The 20,939-nt window shown below is 51.6% G+C and overlaps 2 protein-coding genes across 2 annotated transcripts in view; both read right to left on the bottom strand.

Moving 5' to 3' along the window:
* Positions 1-3,118: 3,118 nt before the first annotated feature.
* On the bottom strand, positions 3,119-5,948 carry LOC140660738 (pinopsin). Its single transcript, XM_072881880.1, has 5 exons — positions 5,600-5,948; positions 4,849-5,031; positions 4,177-4,322; positions 3,727-3,966; positions 3,119-3,262 (listed from the first exon to the last, which is right to left on the bottom strand). Exons 1-5 carry the CDS (start codon positions 5,946-5,948, stop codon positions 3,119-3,121), a joined length of 1,062 nt encoding a protein of 353 aa, XP_072737981.1.
* Positions 5,949-11,368: 5,420 nt separating this feature from the next.
* The window catches only part of DOC2B (double C2 domain beta), a 35,333-nt gene continuing 25,762 nt past the window's right edge, over positions 11,369-20,939 (bottom strand). The window contains exons 5-9 of the mRNA XM_072881927.1: positions 15,337-15,463; positions 14,974-15,131; positions 12,701-12,782; positions 12,406-12,502; positions 11,369-11,754 (exon numbers count right to left, since the gene is read on the bottom strand). Coding sequence (XP_072738028.1) covers positions 11,618-11,754; positions 12,406-12,502; positions 12,701-12,782; positions 14,974-15,131; positions 15,337-15,463 — 601 coding nt within the window. The 3' untranslated portion in view covers positions 11,369-11,617. The remainder of the gene's footprint in view (positions 11,755-12,405; positions 12,503-12,700; positions 12,783-14,973; positions 15,132-15,336; positions 15,464-20,939) is intronic.

Raw genomic sequence — 20,939 nt, 5'->3', positions numbered from 1 at the left:
AAATGCTGCCTATCTGTAACTGTTAGTTCATTTGGTTTAGCAATACTAATAAAAGTTTTCATGGTTATTGTGCTGTGATGTGGTTCTTTTTCTGGTTTTGGAGGTTCTTTTTTGGTTTTGTTTTGGTTTTTTTACTTGTTATTAACTATGTTTCCCATCCTCAGACTACGTATACAACTAGATACTGATAGAGCTACTCCAGGGAAGATGCTGCCAACTGGCAGGCTTGGGGGAGCTTTCTTCAGAAGAGTTCAAGAAAAAATAAAAATCTCTCATCCCTTTAGCCATGTTGTGGTAGTGAGAGAGCTAGACCAGGAGCAAGGAGGCTGCAGTTTGAGTTCTGCATTTCAGGTTAACAGCAGTGCCAGTGCACGGGGAATGGGGCTCACTTGTGCATTACACAATTCTGTCCAGGGAAAAGTTTAATATTTTCTAACCCGGGCTCGTATCAACTGCAGGTACCTGGTTTTCTCTGTGTGTGAGTTCTGTATCCTTGCTCCAGGTGGCAGAACTTTATATTGATATAAGCTGCTGGAACAAGATCCTACTTCACGTCGGCCTGGGGCTATGCAAAGCGTTGCGTTACATTGCAGCCTGTTGCAAGGAACAGAGGGTAACGACAACGCATGCAAGTTAAATCGCAAATTTATTGTGCGATTCTGTCCTTAGCGGTTTGTGACCCATAACTGACAAGTAGCCAAGGGTCATTCCCTCTCACTTTGGGCAATGTTTTGTTATGTTTCATAGACTTGCTCAATTAAATAAAAAGGAATTAAAACTTGTAGGGCTGCAGCAGTGTGGTGGAGTGGAGCGAGCACACATGCATTTTTACATGCAAGTAATTCTAGATCACTTTGGTTTGCAACATGTGAAATCTCCTTAGCTTCTTGGGTTTCTTTTTCTATTTTATCTGTCAGACCAAATGGTGTGCAGACTGTGAACCATTTCCCTATCTTTTTTTAATCTTAATGTGGAGAATTTTTATTTCTGTTGGTAGAGAGCCTTTCAAGTAGCCCCATAGTGTGTCTTATCAAAGCCAGAAAGCAGCAGTTAAGAGATTTCAGTTTTTCATCTGCTTGTACTTTTCCAGATTTAAGTTTAGCATGAATGTAAATCATCCTCATAACATAAAGCATGGATCCAAAAGCTGTAATTAACAGGAGCAATTAAACAAGGACCAGAGAAAGACAGCAGAGAAGATCAGAGGGGGCCCATCTAATGCTGCTTTTCAGCTTTCCAGAGAATGAAAGGCCAATTAATTAAATTAAAACAGTGATACTGAGCTGTTCTAATTCCTCTCTGAGCCGCTAGCATTCGAGCTGTTCTGAGTGTAGGAAAGCAAGCAGAGAGAGGGAGGTGGAGATGAGGGATGGGGGTGAGGATGGGCATCCTGTCCCCCCGCACCAGGGACGTGGCAGTGCCTGTGGATGCTGTATTTCCCTGGAGGCGCTTGCAGGACCCTGCGGTAAGTTTGAGTGAAGACAAGCAAAAAGAAAAGCAAATAATCATTCTCTAAGTAGCCGTGTTTCAGCTCCCTTGTACCTGTCAGCGTCCTCATCTTGCGTTTGGGTTTTTTGTTTTGTTCTTGTTTTGGAGCAGAGAATCTCAGATAGAAAAAAACTTGTTCCCCCAAATCTCACTGTAATCTGTGCTGGTCCAAACTGCCTTTCTGACTGCCTGTTACCAGGTTGTGGACTGCATGCTAGTGAGGCAATTTAGTGAGGTGATGAACACCTTTTAGCATTGCTTCCCTCTAACCCCTTCATGGGTTTGCTGCAACAGCAAAAGCTGTGGGAGGAGGAGAGGAGTGAGGCGTGTTTGGGGATCGTCTCTGTGGACGATGGGCGATAGGAACAAAACTGCGGAGGGGAGAGTGAACCCTTAAATCTTGTGACTGTGGGTCATCTCCTTTTGAAAGCAGTTTAAGTGTTCAGAATCAAATTTTGAAAGACAACTAACTATGAAGGCAGACAAGCTGCTGATAGTGTTTTTTAAGACAGAGGAATTTGATAAAGCAGGGTCTCGGGGGATTGCTGTCTGCAGCGTTGTCTAAACCTTGCGCTTAGAAGCCTTATCCGTAGGCTCCTAGATCACATAAGCTGCGTTGCAGTCCAGGAGTGTAATTGCAGCTGGATTAGATAAACATTGCATTCTGAGATTTGAGATCAGGTGTGTAGCTGTGGAACCCCATGGAGGGTTTTTTGTCTCTTACTTTTTTCTTACGGGCTTCAACATCTTTTGCTTTCTGTTAAGGTCCCGGCCGTTTGGGCAGCGGTGGCTCTGCTGTGCCTTGTCCTCAGGGTCCGCAAGGCCTGTTGCAACCTGTGTTTTCACCCTTGCTGGGAAATCAGTGGATGTAAGACCTTTCCTTATTACCTTAAATATAAATCAAGTATATACATTTGTGTCTTTGAACTGTTTTTTTTTTTCTTGCTATGCGTTATGGCATATGTGGCACTTGCCACGAGAGAAGAAGTGCCAGCTGTAGTCGCGGGAGGTGAAGTGTTTTCTGTCGAACCCTCTATCAGCCAGTAAGACAGATGCATGTGAACCCGTCAATGTTTATTAATGTTTACTAAGGCAGTCTGCACTTAAACATACCTGCTGGATTTTTGCCGGTTTCACAGTGTGACCTCAAGCTTCACAACGAGATCAGGCAATGCAAATAGGACTCGGTCTATCTAGGGGTGACAAACACGTGGTTCTGTCCTTTGGAGGAGGACGCTCTGGAGGTGGCATCGCACCCAGACCGTGCTCAGCCTGACTCAGGGGCTGAACAGCAACTTGGAAAAATTACTGGGTTTTTTTGTTGCTATTCTTAAAAGACTCCCGATTCCCCGAGGTGAGGGGCTGGAAGGGAGGGGTGTTTCCTTAGGAGAGCGAAATAAAAGTTTGCAGTTTATCCCATGCTCCTCTCCCACAAGAGGACAATGTTGTGTCTGTCTGGGGAGCACCATGAGGGCTGCTGGGGACCTCTCTGCCCTCCAAGAGCCACCCATCTCCTGGCTGTGGGGAGCAGCTACAGCACCGGGCCCTTCTCTGTGCCCGTGTTGAACGAGGCTGGGTGGGACAGGCTGAGCCCGGAGCTGACGTTGGTGCAGGCAGGATCTGGCAGCAGTTAGACGGGGTGAGACGGTGTCACCTTATTCCGCAGCCCGTCTGCAGCGATGCCTGCACGGGGCCCGGGTGCGGCCGGCGCGGTTTTTCCCCTCCCCGAGGGGTGGTAACCGCAGCAAACCATTTTCAGCAGGCAGCTCTGAAACTGGGCAGGGAAGGGACAGGTTACCTGTTGTGGCAGAAAGCTGGTGTCCACCTCGAGACTTGGAGGCAGAGGCTGAGGGGCGGACACATGTTATGTTTTGGGTGAGATCTGTATCAATTCCCAGCCCAACTCTTTGCAGACCCTGGCAGTTTATTGACAGTAAAAGTTTCATTCTGTTCGCTTTGTGTGTTCAACGAGCAGTTTGTGATCTAAAATTAAGTTGCCTGACCCCATAAAATCATGGAAGCAGAAAATGAGCTCTTGTTCGGGCTCGGAGGCTGCTCCCTCTCTTTCCATTTCATTCCCCAAAACCTTGCTGCTTATACAGCAACTCCTGCATCGAGCCTGCATCTACTCTTCCAGATAGGATAGATGGTTCCTCCGCGTTTTATGAGGCCATTAAGTTGTTCTCCAGAAGCCCCAGTGAAGCTGTGGTTTCGTTAGCTAATGGCTTTCTCTCTCACCTGTTTGTTCATGAAGACGTAGATGACTGGATTGTAAACCGTGGCGGTCTTGGAGAAGTAGGAGGGCAGGGATCCGAGTGCTGGCTGGATGGCGATGTCTTTGTTGGTGGCCACCACCAGGGCAAACGTGGTGTAGGGCAACCAGCAGATGAGAAAGGCCATCACCATCACGATCACCATGCGTGTCACCTCCCGCTCCGCCTGCTGCGTCGTGTCCGATTCCTGCTGCTGCGCCGCAGCCTGCGGGGAGTTTTGGAGAGAGAGGTGCCTGCTTAACAACTTCCAACAGCGTTTCCACCCCTTAGGTGCCCTGACATCAGCGCCAGGAGATGTCAGCTCCATCGACTGTCACGAAAACCTGCCGTGAGGCTCTTCATCTCGATGGAGATGTGCCTCGCCAGCATTTTGTGAGTGGAAAACCATTAACTCACCTGTACTCACCGTACTTACCGCTCGCAGGGTCATCAGCAGATTGGTGTAGGAGAAGAGAATCAGGCTGAGGGGCATCACGAAGCAGGTGACAAACAAGGCCAAGATGTAGGTGGTGTTGTTGCTGCCACCGGTGTACCAGTTGGGCCCGCAAGAGGTTCTCAGACCTGGAACAAATAACTGTTGAAACAAGCCTAAACCAATCCTGGGCTTGGATAGAGGCTCAGTAACAGGCTCCAAAATAGCGAACGCTGGTGCTGCCCCCTCTTAGTGATGCTGCCTGAGCACCTCTCACTCCTCCATCCCCAATGACCTGGAGAGCAGCCACAGCAATTTTTGGCCGGCCGACTACTCTATGGAAGAGGGTGATTTGTTGTGGTGTGCAGCGTTATACCAAGCCTCTCCGTAAGCAGGTCTGGGCTGGGTGTGTGCTGGGTGCTGCTCGGTGTGCTCCGGCAGCCAGAGCAGCTCGTGCCTTCCATGTCCATCAGACACGTAAGAACGGCTGCAGCGTGTTGTGCAGTGGGTAACTTCTGAAGAACAACCTCTGAGAGAGGACTATTGACTGAGCAAGCAGGAGGTGTTAACGTTTTAAATACCAGAATAGAGACTCTCCAACGACCCTGCGCTTGGAAACGATGCACAAGAAGACGCTGTGGAGTTGAGCTCATGTCCGAAGCTCGTCTCCCCTACCTTCAGGCACGTAGCTGCTCCAGCCCAGGAGCGGTGGGGTCGTCCAGAGCAGTGACCAGCTCCATGTGAAGGCGCAGCCGCTGACGGCGTGCCGGTGCTGGAACCGAAAGTCTCCCAGGGGTCTGCAGACCACAATGTACCGCTCGAAGGCCAGGATGGCCAGGGACCACAGCCCCACGATGCCTGGGGGAAGGAAGAGGGTTTGTGGGTTTGTGGTTCTGCTACCGCCCTGCTGCCTGTGGTGGGACGTGGCAGCCGGTGATTATGAGCTGTCAAAGTAAATACTGTTGTAACGTCTGACGTTCTTCCTATGGCAGGGAGAGCTGTGAGGATATTTGGCCCTTAAAATGAAGCTGGCAATTGGGTATCATCTGTGACACATCATGGTTACCACAGTTTTTCCACTGGAGTGTCCTCAACAAACTGTTTTGTGCCGTGTTTCACGTTCTGGTGCACACACAAACATCTGTGTGCTTACACAGCAGCCAGCACCCACGGAGCACATCCCGGGCGAGGACTCCCGACGTGCCCAAGTGACATTTCCCTCCCTATGAAGACCAAGACAGAGTGTGTGGTGACCAACCGCCTACTTGAGCCTTCCCTGCGCTAAAGAGCACGAGTTTTACGTCATGCTGTTTAGCATTACCTTTGGGAGAAGGAACAAGTTGATGAAATATTCCCCAAAGCTTCTTTGCTAAATGCAATGGCACCAACCAAAGACCAAGGCAGGTCTCCAAGTTCGTGTCCTTACCTGTCAGGGAGACCATGAAGCCCTCCAGCTCGCACATCCGTTTGCCAAACACGAAGAAGCCGTTGATGTTGTTGGAGAAGCTGATGGAGCTGCCGCAGAACGTCACCAGCAGGTCGGCCACAGCCAGGTTCACCAGGATGTAGTTCAGGGGTGACCGGAGCTTCTTGTACCTAATGGAAACCACGATGACCAAGCCATTCACAACCGAGGCGGAGACCACAACAATGCCCATCAACACGGCCACCGACAGGTACATGCCCTGCGGGGCCTGGTGGGGCCACTGGGGGCCATCGAAAGGCCCTGGGGTCCCGTTATTTGGAGGCTCCTGCGAGCTGTTGGAGGAGTACATTGGTCTTCTTCTGGAGCAGCAGCGCTGGCGGAGCCGATGCAGGTGACCCTCCCCAAAAGCAAAGCCTCTTTATAAAGCAGGAGGGCCTGACGTGCCCCAGAGGAGCTTTGCATGAAAATACCTTAAGCTTTTTTTTAATCTGAAGGGTTTGTCCTCCTGCCCTCCCTTTTTATAATCAGCTCTTTATTCCGGAGGGGATAAAGAGTGACTTAAAAAAAAAATCTGATGACTGAACAGTGCATCATTTAATTGAGTAAATAGATTTTTTTTCCTTGTGCTTCCCACCTGCCTTCCCCCATAAGCATAATCTCTGCCCAGCCTCGGCACCTGGGACTGGACGGTTATTCCCCATGCCTGGACGGTTATTCCCCATGCCGTGGGTTTTCTGGGCTGTGGGCGCTCCCGTCCCATTGACTGTGCTGGGAGCGCAGGAGCCGACCCCCCGGGAGCACGGCGAGCCCCGGGCGGCATCGCCCCAGGGAGCAGGGTGCTGGGAAGGGGCGAGCGCAGGGAAAGGAGCAAAGGACGATCCCCGCCGAGCGCACGGCGCTGCCGGGGGAGGCCACGTCGGCCACTGCCAAAGCCACGTGCTGGCCCCGGTCTGCTTCAGCTGCACTGGTTATAAATATACTTGATAAACGTGTTATTATTATAAATATAATATATTAATTAATAAATGTATTAATATTATTAATGTAGTAATTAATATATTTTAAGAATGAATACAACATAAACTATATAAAATATATTATAAACTATATAAAATATATTATCTATTTATAATATAATATAGAAGAATTAATGTGTATATAGAGATATACATTCATACATGGATATATGTGGAGACAGCATGCAAGAAAGTGTGAGAAAGCATGCGACCTATAACTATATATGATACAAATATATACAACATATATAAATATGTAGTATATACATTATATATACTATACAGTATACGCTATATACACTATATATACTAATATATACTATATTTGTATATAGGCTATATATACAAATATATGCAATACATGCTGCATATATAATATGTAGTATATACTTATGTAATATATTAAAAATATTTTATACACATATATGCATACAAAAGTAATACATAGAAACATATAGGAAGTATATAGATAATATAGAATATGTAATATATAATATATTTTATAACACAGATTTATTCTATATTCTATATTCTATATTCTATATTCTATATTCTTCTATGAGTGCATGTATATGTACATGCTTTCATATGTGTGTGCCTTTAAATATAGCTACCTATATCTATACCTATATATAATATACATTCACATAGATATTTTATATATTTGATATTATGTATAAAATATATACAATACATTATATATTTAATCAATATATTATATGATATATAAAATATATTATATTATTTCTATATTATATAGTTATATTATAGTATATAAATATATGATGTATATTAGATATACATCATATATTTTATAGAGTATATATAGCATATAAACATTTTATACACACATTTATATACATATAATTGTATACTTTTTATATATCATAACATCACAATTTAGAGTGCCTTTATATACACAAATACATATACATGCATATATGTATATAGCTGTCTATATAAAGATATATATTTTTATACACACATGTGTAAATATATAATATATAAGAATGCATGTATTTATATATACATGCATACATATATTCATTATATAGAGGAGCGAGTGATTTAAAAATTCTATTATATATGTATAAATATAACATTTATTGTAACACTAATATATAAACTGAATGTATGTGTGTATAATATAGTATATATTTAACATATATATCAATAAATTATATAACATTATCTATATAAATATTTTATACACACATACATATTAAGTATATAAAGTTTTTATATGCATATAATAATTATATCAAAATGTAATACGGATAGTGCATTTATATACTTATACATGCATATATGCGTATTTATAAAGCCATCTATGTATAGAAACATATTTAGACAGACATACACAGAGATGTAACTATAAATACCGTAACTACACAGACACACAGACGGAGACACACAGACACCCCCACCCCCCCGTATCTCTAAGCTGTGCACCCCCCCCTGGGCGGCCGCAGCCCCGCGGGGCACAGGGATTTGGCCCCCTGAGCGCAAGGATTACATGGGGCCGCTGGATTTACACCCTGTGCCGGGCTGGGCTCCGCCTGGGCGGCTGCCGCGCCACCGGGGCCACCACGGACCACGGGGCACCAGCCACCTCCATCACAGAGCGGGACCGGTGGCCCTTGGTGCTGCTCCTGCCCTGCCGCGCTCTGCGGGCGCACTGGCCGGCGATGCTCGCCCGGCTCCGGCCTCCACTGCGGCTCCTGCACCTTGTCAGTGCGTAAAAATGGTACGGGGAAATGCCAAGCCTTTATGCTTAAAAACATGAACAGACACAAGCATATAATTAATTAACTCATTCACATATATATACACACACATATATATGCACATATATGCATGAGTATATATGTAATGCGTGCATAGGTGTATATATATTTGTATCAGTGTAGGGGGATATATATGTAAAGAGAGTGTGTCTGTCCAGCTATGTATCTGTCTATGAAGGAAGCTCGGTTTGGGCCGTACTTGTGCGTATCTGGCCGAGCGGCAGGGAAGCGCGGTATCTGCCCGTACCACCTTCACGTGCTGCTGTGGCCGGTGTAACGCGTGCAGGGGCCATCGGCAGGTTTTTAACTTCAGTGCAGGGGTCCAGGCTGAGGAGCGGCGATGACGAAGGGCGCGGTGGCTGCTCGCACCATCAGGGCGTCCCACGGGAAATGGCAGCCTCCAAGGAGGGGATTGCCTTCAGCGGCGGTGAGCAGCCCAGCTGCCTGAAGAGTGACCTCTGACAATATACATTCACTCAATCCAAAACGACAGCGAGGAAAATATACATTAAATGGCACACCTGGAGCAGCTGTGGGGAGCAGGGGTGGGCAGCACCTCCGCTCCCTCCCAGGCCAGGGATGTGTCTCTGCACCTTGGTCCCGGGGAGGAGGGCCACAGCGTCTGGGATGGCAAAAAATCCATGCAGAGACGGCCCTGGCCCAGCCACGGGCACACACGGGGCATCTCCAACGCCCTTCTGCTAATCCCACTGAATAGTGCCTTAAGTGATGCGAAGTTAACGGAAACTTCCAAAAGACCGGATTTATTTATTATTATTTTTTTAATCCTCCCTTGACTAAGCTCCCTCCCACCCTCCACCGCTGACACTTACAGTCCCTGTGCGAGCGTCGCAGCACCCGGCTGAGGCAGAGCGGGGTCCCCAGTGAAAGTGGGGGGCGTGGAGCCAGTGCAGTTACAGTATTATTATTACTTTGCAGCAGCAGCAGCAGCAAGAGATGGGAGAGTGGAGACTAAAGCCAAGCAGCACCCGACTCTCTGGTTTAAAACCACCTTCCGCTCCCCACGCCCCCGCCGGGCCCCAGCTCTTCATCTCGCGTCTCTGGGTCACTCGGTGCTCCATCGGAGATGCGCTGTGACGTGCCCAGCTCGCACGCCCCTGGGACCATGGTACCCACCTGGGGACTCAAAAGCTGCACCGCCAGCATCGACCTTTTTTTTATTTTTTATTTTTCCCTTTTTATTTTGGGTTCTCATTATAAATATTAACAAATCTGACAAAAAGTACACGGATAGATAATACTGAAATACAAAAGTCTTTTAGGATGCAGGTAAGGACAGTTTCTGCAGCCTTCACATGGTAGCAAAACATCGGTATCAAACATTTCACGAGGCCTGGCATGACGACCACCACTCTGCATGCAGCTGGGACGGACGGACGGACCGCCTGCTTAGAAAAGACTGGGATACAAAGTGAAGGAACCCCCCCACACATATATCATGTCCTACTCCACCTCAGGCATAAACCAGTTTTATGGCAATATGTGCTGAAACAGATGATGGATTGAAAGTAACTTTGCAAGAAAAGGGAGGCACAGCCAACCCGGCGCTCCCGTAGCTCTCCTGGAAGCTCAGACCCAAACCAGGTTTTAAGATGCTGGACCAGTGACAGACAGAGGATTACCGGGAACATCCTACTTGACATGCTGCCGGCATTCAAATAAAATCCATGCGTATCTGTAGAATGCATTACAAATATTAAGTTATTAAAAAAGCCCCTATGAACATTGGGGTCGTGTTCCCCCCCCCCCATATCAAACAAGGTGTAACACAATCGTCACTTTGAAAAGTAAACATAGGTTTCCAGAGATCCGATTGCTTTCCAAAAAAAAAAAGAAGGCGGCAACACACGCACGCGCACGCACACACAGCTACAGGGTTCAGAAGCTGTAGGTAATTGAGACCGATGGGGAAACAGCAGCTCTTCCTAAGAAATCATGGCTTAAAGGCTTCAAAAATTTCTGGCAAGGTGCAGCATTTTGCAGAAAGTTTAGATAAGGATGCAGAGACCGGCCCGGGTGGGTCACAGAGGATGAGAGCTGGGATGATTATTATAATATTATTACTCTGCTGTACACAGTAATTTGGCTTGGATGCTGTTTGACGCAGAAAATGGACCAACCTGACAGCCGTGCTGGAGCCGAGCATCTCTGCAAACACAATGCTGGCTCGGCCCCGTGGCTCAGCTCGCTGCGTAAAGCGCCTTGGTTGTGTTTTAGGTAATGACATGAATTGGAAAAGGATGAATAAGGGAGAAGTGATAGAAAAATTTAGCCTGAAAGCCAGCTTTGCTGGAAAAATAGCCGTGCTGAAGCCTGGCTGCATGGCTCCAGGCGGGAAGGCATGGTTTCTTTAGGAGAGCGGCTGCTGCGAGGGCAGCGCGAGACTTCGCTGCCGGTCCCAGGAAGCAGGAACGTCCGGCGGCTTCGCTGAGCTTTTTTATGTTGCCCCCCACTTCAAATGTGAAGTCGCCCGATCCCGGGGACGGCGAGAGGGAAGCCGTGGTCTGCACAGCGCTTTCAGCTTGCTGGCTAACTTCACATGGGTTATTGGAGAGGACGAGCACAACATTTCTGGAAGAAAAGCAAACAGTCTTCCTAGGTTATCAGGGGACACAATCATTCCAACGGAGGAGCTTTAAATGCATAAAAGACTGTTTAGGCCCAAACCACAGAGACTGACAAACCACCAGAAATATGGCACAATTGCCTTGAGAAAATAGTTCCAGGCTTTAGTGATGCCTTTTGCTGCTATTAGATACACGAACGGAGACTGATGCATTCATTTTTGCCACTGAATTGCAAGGCAGCAAGAAGGTAATTCAGTACAGCAAAGAGTTAGGAGAGGAGTCAGAACTGCAGTGCATGCAGGCGTGTGGTGTCCGTGTGCGTGTGCACACGTGGGTGGGTGTGCATGCATGTGCATGCTCGTGAGTGTGTGTGTGTGTGTGTGTGTGTGTCAGGGTGCAAAGAGGCATTTTGGAAAAGCCTTAGGGGACGGGACCTGCTGAGCAGAGCAAACCGCCGCTGCCTTGTTCCCTGGGAAGGGTTTCCCTGCAGCCAGGCCGTGGCGTGGGGTGTCCCGCTCTCCCGGCTGCTCCGGTACCACGATCCCCTGTATCCAAAGCCGTAAACGAGAGAAGTCCAAAGGCTGTGGCCGGCAGAGCTGTGCGCGCCCGGGGAGCAGCCCGTGGTGCTCAGTCGCTGAGGACGGCCCCCGGCAGCTCGTTCGTTAGCGTGTGCCAGCGCTCGATTTTCTTGTCCTTGTTTTTCAGGCAGTCGAACCAGTGCTTCAGCCGCTCGCCTTTGGCATTAATTCCTAACACGACTCCACCTTGAGAGAGAGACAGGGAGAGGGAGAGCATCAGCCCTGCGAGGGATGCCGAGGGATGCTGGATGGAGCCAGGTCATGCAGCCACTCTCACGGCATCCGATGCCATGACCTGATGTGACACAAGGGCAATCACAGCCCGGCTTCCCCAGCCCCTCACGGCTGTGGTCGGGACCTGCCCCGGGCAGCTTGTTCTTGTGCCAAGGGCTGGATGCGCATTGCAATTGCAGCGGCTGTCAGAGATACTGGGCACTTGTTAGCAATAAATCACAGTGACCAGTAACAAAATCACAACAAGCCTAGACATCCAACAGAGATAAATGAAACCTCCCCGTTAAACCTGCTTCTTATTCAGAAGAAAAGATCTGAAAACAGAAGGGGAGAGGGAGACGCATCTTCTCCCTGCTTGGGTGCTCCTTGCACGGGGATGTCTGAAGCGAGGCTCAGCGGGGCCGGCTGCGGGAGAGCAGGCTCAGGTGCAGGAGAGGGATAAAAGCAGAACAGAAACCCAGCAAGAATGCACGTGCGGATGGAGAACAAACCAGGAGGCTGGAGAAGTGCAGAAAAGCAGCAAATGAAAAAAGAAGAGGCACAGAAGGTGAAGATAAAAAAAAAAAAAGAGGCCAAGGAGACCTTCTGGAGTCCCCCACTCACCTATGAAATCGTTTGATTTCCCGATATCGTAGTCCCACACTGTCACTTCCAAGGTCTTTTTTGCCAGGTCGCCATGCTTTATCTCATAGCAAAACTCCTGTTGGGGAGCGGAGACAGAGTCAGGACAAACCATGCCGGGTTCCTGTGGGGGCTGGGGCTGTCCATCCTCCTCCTCAGGCTGTTGTCCTTTGCCACCCACGGGGAACCCAACTGAGATTGTTGGGGTTTTTTTCCCTTTTAAGTCCGAGGACTGAGAAAAGCCCCTAGGCGAAAACCACAACCAGCGAAAACCCACCTCATTGAACTCGGGGTTCAGCGTCTTCTTCTTCACTGCCGTCTTATGCTTTGATTTCTTGTCCTCATCTGGTTTCAAGTAACTGCAACGAAACCAATGCAACACGGTCACACGCAGGTTCCGTACCTCTCCCAGCGAGGCAGGCAGGTGGGGCTGCCCAGGCCCTCCCCTGCAGCCCGGACACGGGTGGGGGCACCTGCGGCTGCAGGACCAGCTCCTGAGCAGAGGCAGGGTGAGATGGGTGGCTGAGCTCCCTGAACCCGCAGCCCGCTCCTCCTCTCCCTCCCCTGCCAAAATGCTGGAGATGGCTGGAAGGAAGCAGCATTTCCCCACGTTAGCACGAGACAGTCGCTGGCTGCCATCAGAGAGCACCGATTATCCCATCTCCAGTCCCTAGGGGACACTGGCACTGCACACATCCTCCCAGCTCCCAAAATCAAACGCTCCCAGCCCAGAACCAGTCCAGACTTGGGACCGTGCGACCGGTCTGCTCATCCAGAGCCTTGCCAGGAGACAGAAACCACGCGCAGGTGTGTAAGAGGGAGCAGAGGCAAGTGCAGCGGCTGCAGCTTTGTGCACCGCTGTTTCCTGCTGCTATTTTTGCAGCGCAGCAGCAGGGCTGCAAAGCAGACGAGACTGAAGTGTCATCAGGCAGAGAGGGCACCTGAAATCTGGGCCAGGCCAAAGTCCATCATCGTTTCACGTTGGTGCTGCTCCTTTAAACATCAGTTCTGCTTCCTCGTTACACTTTCCAGATCTTGCTCATAATTAAAAAATTAGGGCTCGTACCAAGAAGCATCACTTGTCTATCTGCTCTGATTCAACCTACTGCAGATAGCACAAGGGGCACCTACAAGACGACTGTGTAGAACAACGGGAATTATGTTACTTCAGGGACTGAGCCTCCGATGAGCATTTAAAAAAGCATGAGTGGATTTTTATGCAAACACCTCCACTCCTAAATAATTATTTAATTGTTACGGCGAAAGCGTGCTGCCGATAAACTCCATCATTGGCCCGCCAGGCACAGTTTATCCCAGTAGCTCTGCCTTAACAAATCTCATCCCTGAAAGGGCCAAAGTTTGGGTCAGCACCCTGGGGACAGGGACGTGGGATGGGTACGGGAGGGCTGCCAGCCCTTCCTCAGCACCCCCCCTGCTTTGCAGAGAGCGAGTTTGAAAAATGCCATCCACCCAAAAACCAGGAGCTGCGGCAATGCAGGGCCCCGCGCCAGCCCGGCTCTGCGTCAGCAAACCATCACCTTCCTCAGCATCCCTTAATAGCCCCTGGATGACACCGACTTCCCTGAATCACTTGGGTGAGGCCGAGTCGCAGCAGCCCATTACAGTAATTTTAATGGCTTTTTTTTTAAAATATTGCTAGTATTTTTCAAAGGAACGTCCTCCCAGTCATTGGGAAGTGTCAGCAGGACCTGTAAATGTGCCCTCAGCTCTGTTAATCAGCCCCTGGAGCCACCGGAGCCATGGGTTGCGATTAAAGTGCTGTCTGACCTAATTACACACACGTCGTAATTAGAGCCTTTCTGAAGCGTGGGGTGGTGGCCCCACTGCCGGGCTGGGAGCTGGGCTGGAGCCTCCTCTCCCTTGGGACCCGGGGAAGGGGGTGATTAACTGCCCATTCCCTGGGGCTGGGAGGGGGGGATGCCTGTACCCCAATGCCACCGGCCAGGAGGGCCAGACCTGACCCAGCAGCCATCCCCATCCTGGCAGGGACGGTGCAGGCTTCGAAGAGTGAAAAGGCTGGAGGTATCATCGGGAAGGAAAGCAAAGGCACCCGCAGGTGCTGAGCGAGGTCCAGGACCATCGGGCACAGGCACCGTCCTGCTCGGGGGATACCCATCCCCGTGCCGCCGAATGAGACCCACCACCCGCCAGGCTGGGGCCGTGCCATCAGCAAAACCCGACTGTACCTGTCTGCTTTGGGCCACCAATTCTGTCCCCAGAAACCACGGCCACCCAGCCGCTGCTGAACTGGCGGGGACGACGCGCTGCCCCAGCACGGGGCGGGCATGGCCACACGCCACCGGGCAGATCCTGTGCCCACGTTACTTTGAAGCGCTGTAAAATAATCACCGGGGAATAACACACGCCAGGCGAATGCAAGCTGCTGCTGTGGCGCCCTCATTTGCATCTCCTAATGAGATCAATTAATTTCCACTGCAGGGAGAGGCAAGAGGGGACAGCATGGCTTCACCGAGGGCTGGCAGCGGCAGCGTCTCGCCCAGCCCGGCATGGCCACGGAGCAGCACTCACGTTTTGACGTAGGGGTCGGAGTAGCCGTTGGCGTCCATGGCGGCCAGGTGGGCGCAGCGGATGATGCCCACCAGCAGCCCCTGCTTCTGCGAGCTGTACTTGAGGGAGATGAGGATCCGGCCGCGCTCCTCCAGCGACTTGTCCTCTGTTTTATCTATCTGGGGGAGGGAACGCACCCAGTCCAGGGGCTGCTCCTGGACACAGCCACTGCTGGACACCCACCTCCCCGGCGCGAGGGATGCTCTCCCCATCCCTGATCAGGTTTGAGGGGTCAAACCACCCCACGCTCCCACGTGCCACAGGGAAGAGCTGCTGTATCTGTGGGCCCACGGTGAGGGACGCTGCTCTGAACCCCCCACTCACCGGCAGCTGCTTCTCCAGGCAGATGCTGAAGTTTTTGGTCTGGTTGGGCTTCAGTTTCTTCAGCGGGATCCGTGTCTCCCCAATGAACTCGTTGTGGCGGAACTTGTCCTCGTCGCAGACCGAGATCCTGCAACAAGCACGGGGTGAGCGGGGCTGCTGGGAAGAGGGCAGGCGATGGCACAAGGGAAGGGGCTGCCCCTTCACACTGCAGGTTCCCCCAGCAAGGGGACAACTTCAAGGCCACCTTTCCCCAGTGACCAGGCACCTCCTCCGCAGGCAGCTGGAGGGCATCAAGCCGCTGCCACAGCCCGGCTAGGGCAGCTCATGATGTTTAAATGAGACACCCAATACCTTGGTCTGCTTTACCTCCGCAGCCGAGACCCGAGGCTGCCGGGATGGAGGACGGGCCAGGTCTGGGGAAGCAGAGGGATGCGGGAGGCGGAGGCTGTGCTGCGCCATGTCTCCCAGCTCCATCACACAGCTGCCCACGCGGAGCTACCTGCACTCCCCGGCCGAGCCCCACACCACCGTGGCCATCTCTCCTGCTCAGACTCCATCCTGGGCAGGGCTCCTGCACCCCTCAGGATGGCTGTCACCCCGCCGGGGACTGGGGTCCCTCCAGGGAGATGCTCACGAACCCTGAACATCACAACCCCGCGGTGCCACAGTCACTGTGTCTAACGCATGCCCCAGCTCAGGCACTGTCGGAAAAGCAACCCGGCGCCTCGAGCATCCTAAAGGTTCTTCCATTAAAACATCAAAGTCATCGGTGAGTAAAGCAAAACTGTTCTGAGCCGCTGCCAGCCCAGCTGCACCCTGCCCGGCCAAGGAGGCTCTGCCTAAACCCGCTCTCGGACTGCGCGGCTGGGAGAAGCGTGCCTCCCCGCAGGGCTCCCTCCCTCCCCGCCCAAGGGGCTCGGGCACTTTTCCGACTGTGGCAACTCTCAGGGTGCCCCCCAGTGCTGGGGACCTGGCTGCCCGGTCTGGGACACGGAGGGGGTCCTCCACCTCCTCTCCCACCATGTAGACAAGACTGGGAGGGATTTGCAGACCCAGCCTGCGAAAGGCATCACACCTCGGCCAAGCGAAGGTCTCCCAGCCCCGTTGGGGTCCTGCGCAGGGCCGGGTCCTGGGATGCACCCCGTGACAGCAGCCTGCGTCCGAGGGCAGTGACGGTGATGCTGAGCGAAGGCTGTTTTCCGTGCGAAAGCTATAAATGCCTTTCCCTGAGCTGGCAGCTAATGAGTCATTTCTCTGCTGCTTCCCAGCCCGCTCCGGGCGTCAGGAGAGACGACAGAAGAGCAAAGTTAGCGCTTGCAGAGAGCCTCTGCTCGGGGCTCCTGAAATCCCAGAGAGGGGGCCAGGAAGGTGGTGGCTGCCTTGCAAGGGACCGGCCGTCCTCCAGCAGCACTGCCTGGAGCTGGGGACAGGGAGAGCAATCCCGTCCCCCTCCAAAGAGAGCATCCCGCATCCCCACCAGAGCCACACAGGGACCGGCTGGGCTCCCCGTCCATAAAGGAGAGGTGTTTCCCTTCCCTTCCCTTCCCTTCTCTCCTTGCTCTCCTTTTTTAAAATTCTCCTTCAGTGTCTTCTCGTCCTTTTGCTGCCTGATTTATTCTCTCTTTCACCTACTCCCATTGGTGCCCATTTCTCTCGGGCAGCACCTCTGCCTCCAGGCACCACGCTCTGCCTTGCTGGGTTTCAACAAACGGGACCTTTTCAGAAAGGGGTAAAAGTAATTAAAGATAAATAATTACTGCCTCGTGATCCTGCCCCAGAGTAACTAATTGCACACCACACCTCTGGCCTGTGCAGAGCCTGGACGGTTTATCTGTGGATGGTTTGGTTTATCTGTGGATGGTTTGACCACTCTCAAGAATAACAAGGCGGCGAGGGAGCCACAGGGATGTCTCAGTCGCACGGCACAAGGACCATCAGGGCTGGGGAACGGCAGAGGAAGGGCGTTTGGAAAAAAAAAAAAAATACAAGCGGGAAGACGGGGAGTGCTCCTCTCCAGAAAACTGTAGCTGGATGCAGCGTTACTATAGATACCCGCGACAAAACCCACCCCACTGCAACAGTAAAATCCTCAAAGAGAATCTCAAATGTAGGCACAATATTTTCTATTTCCCTTCCTCCTCTCGCCTCTCTTTTAAAGAACAAAACCGAAAAGGAGCAGCAGCAGCTCCAGACAAGAAGCGGCACTTGCCAGGCGTGCACAACCCCACACCCATCTGCCCAAAGCTCTGGGGAGGGAAAGCAAGCACACAGTTATGAAAGCGGGGCTGAAGAGGAGAGGAGCGTGGCCCTCACAAGGAGCTGACAGCCAGGGGTCTATTTTTACACCTGGCAATTGCAGAGCAGTGCCGTCTCCCGCACGCTCGGGGGAGGCAGGGCTTGGTGCCGGTTTTACCTCTTAAGAACACGAGTAACAAGATCCTCTCCCCGCAATGTCTAGATATGCCCCAGGAGCACAACAAGATACCGAATGCAATGTCCTGCTCGCTGTGAAGCCCCAGAACCACCCGGAACGGGTGGAAGCCCAGGAAGGAAACGGCTGGAAAACTTTAGTGGTGGCAGGGAGAGCATCTCCAATGTCGCCCTGGGAGAGGCTGGAGAGCCCCACCGAGCCCCGTTCCACTGCCCACAGGGCCACGGGAAGCCCCTTGCTCCCACCTGAGCAAGCGGCTCTGAGACCACCAGCCCCCGCGCAGCACGCTACAGCTCAGAGACCTTCAGCTCAGCCCCAGGCAGCTGCAAGCCCCTGCGTGCCCCCTGCACCGCACAGCCCTCCTTTAGCCGCAGCCAGGGCACAGGGACACCCTGCAGCAGCCAAACCGCCACAGCTGCCCAAGCTGCAGCCCACCGAAGGGCAAACCCTTCCCCAACGGAGAAAGGTGACAAGTCAGGGTAGCGTCAGGGTCCACAAGCCCCAGCCTGCCGCGGTGCCGCAGAACGCACGTCCCCTTTGTCCCACGGGACCAACCGTGCCCCGAGCAGACCCGCAGGGCTGCGTGGTGGAGGCAGCGCAGCCTGGCACGGCGCTGGGGTGATGGCCATCCTCCCTGTCCCCGCTGACGTCCCAGGCTAGTTAAGGTGTTTGTGCAGAACCGGGTCCCTTGAGAGGCAGTTTTTGGCAGCACGATGGAGCCGGAGACACTGCCAGGTCTCTCCCAGCCCCATTTTCCCTCTGACATCTCTGGCCACCCCTCAGGTGGGTCCCCACATTTTGTGCCCATCTGTGTGTGATGACCAGGGGCGGTTCAGATGCAGAGTTTTGTGTCAGCCCTCCCAGTCCCTCGGACTCAGCCCCCGAACCCCAGTCCTTCTGGCTGGCTGCCGTTCATCTTCACCAGGACAGTATTTTTAACTCGGGCAGGCTGGCAGTGCATCGGCCCCATAAGTGAAGGCAGTGAGCGTGAGTCAGATGATCAGGCAGCTCTGGCCCCAGCCCTCCCTTTGGAAACAGGCGTAATGCAATTACACCGGCTTGAATTTTATTATGAGAAATCGATGTGATGGAATTTTTATGCCTTGGGTTAGAAAATCAGCTCCATGACAAACAGCAAGAGAAGCCTCTGGCAGCCACGTTCACCTGCCATCCTGAGCCCTTTAACTTGAACATCACCGCTCCCTCGTCTCTCTTTATTAAACCCAATCCCTCGAGCTCAGCTTTTGGTTTGACAACTTCCACTGAGGGGTCCTGATCTTTAAGTTAAGGGCTGTGAAAAATCACCTTGGAAGAAAACTAAGCAGCAAGTGAACAATCACTGCTCATTAAACTTATTCTCCCTCCTACTCAGCTTGGGCTCCTGGGTTACAGTCCTGACTCACTGCACAGCTCAAGCAACCCCGCTCCGCTGACTCATGGCTTCGGCTCGCACACGCGTTCCTCCGGCCTCTTTCCCGTCATGGAAAGGGGAGAACGGGGGTCAGCGAGGACCCTTCGCCACAACGCACACGCACGTAATAGGCAGCAGAGCCTGAAGATGCATCTCCTGAATCTAAGGTCCCTTATGGTCCCTATAGCAACTTGGGAGGCTCTCGACGGAGGAGCAGACACGCAGGTGATGCCTGCTTGGCTTAAGGACAGACAACGCCTGGCAAGGAGAGAAAATAGAAAAAGGCAGCATCCTGGGACTGCCCAGCTCTCCTAAAACCAAAAGGAGGATTCCGTGCTGGGCTCCATCACAAAATGCCCTCCGAGTCTGAGCACAGAAACCACAGTAAAAGTTAGATGAAATTATCAGTGTGCCTGCAGTTCTGGAGCAAACCTCATTCAGCGCTTCTGGAGTAAAGCAATTTGGGACCCCAAACGTCTAAGTGTCTGCAGTATGCCTATTAGACCTGATCAAATACTATTTTCTGAATAATATATTTAATGAGTCACGATGTTTGTCAAACACATGATTAAACAAAGAATTCCTGGCATTTGTGGGCTAGCTGAGTATCATATGAATAATGCATCACTTTGCCAATATATCTGGATATGAATAATTGTATCCAATATCTGGCCAGCTCTGATATTTATTATGAATACAATCTATTTATTGCATATTACATGTATTATTTAAATGTAGGCACTTGTATTCTGCCTATTCCAATTTCCCCTGCAGCGTTTCTCTGCCTCCCCCTGTCATGCACCCTGGCTTCCCACCACCGGAGACCACGACCGAGCTGCTGCGGCACGGCCGTGCTCAGACCGCAGATGGGGAGCAACGGTGCCTGCAGACGGGGACTGCAGGGTGGGATTTACCCCTGGTGCTGGCAGGGAACCTGCCCCCAAGCCCAGCCATCCCGGCCCTCCGAGTCCAGCGTCCTTCGAGCAGCTCTGAATTTGCCTTCTTTCGGGATGGTGGGTGGTTTCATTGCTATTAAGCCTTGGGCTAGACTCAAGGATATTTAATTCAATGAATGGATGAGACCTTTCAAGATCCTCCCACCTGCTGTGTTTCATGAAATCTGAAGTATCTGGTGTTTTTTGAGGGGGTTGATTCATTAACAAAATCCTGATTGCCAGCGCAATTAGCTGGGCTGCCTTCACCTCTCCTTGTCCCGTGGGGGCGGCCCTGCTTGGGGAGGTGAAGCCCAACGGCTCCTGGGGCTTGGGTCCGTCACAGCAAAGTCACTCAACCAGCTCGGACGAGGTTGCCCGGGGATGCGGGGCAGCGTGTCGGGGCACAGCGTGGGGCTGGGGGGCTCGGGCAGGAGGGCATCCATTACTCTGCTCTCCAGGAGGCAGAGGATGCCCCTACTCCTGCCCCTGCAACGAGGTGAATGCCACTCGTCCCCCCAGGAGCGCTGCAGGCACTGGCAGAATGCCCCGTGCCAACACCAACCCACCAACCCACGCTGGCCATATCCCACCAAGAGCCCAGGTGGGCAGGGAAGATTTTTTTGGGTGCTTTTCCAGCTTTTCCACTGCATCACACGCTCTCCAGGCAGCAGGGAGGCGAAGGCTGGTGGCAGCTTTGATCTCCACCGTTATTTTTACATTAAAGAGACTTTGCAGTCGTGTTCCCTGCCCCTCCGTGAATCTCAGCACCAAGGAGGCACCCAGGAAGAATCACCTCCCAGACCGAGGGGAACATCTCTCATGCTCT

This window comes from Ciconia boyciana, chromosome 17 (genome assembly GCF_034638445.1).
Source record: "Ciconia boyciana chromosome 17, ASM3463844v1, whole genome shotgun sequence".
NCBI classification, from domain to species: domain Eukaryota; kingdom Metazoa; phylum Chordata; class Aves; order Ciconiiformes; family Ciconiidae; genus Ciconia; species Ciconia boyciana.
Note: the sequence above shows the minus strand (reverse complement) of the source record. Positions and strands in the feature narration are given on the sequence as shown.

What these genes read in the sequence shown, in the direction of transcription:
- LOC140660738 (XM_072881880.1), bottom strand. Translation starts at nt 5,948, where the DNA reads ATGTACTCCTCCAACAGCTCGCAGGAGCCTCCAAATAACGGGACCCCA. An exon ending in GAGCAGCTACGTGCCTGAAG is followed by an intron (nt 4,323 to 4,848) that starts GTAGGGGAGACG and finishes TATTTGTTCCAG; the next exon opens with GTCTGAGAACCTCTTGCGGG. An exon ending in ACGTCTTCATGAACAAACAG is followed by an intron (nt 3,263 to 3,726) that starts GTGAGAGAGAAA and finishes TTCCCTGCCCAG; the next exon opens with TTTCAGAGCTGCCTGCTGAA.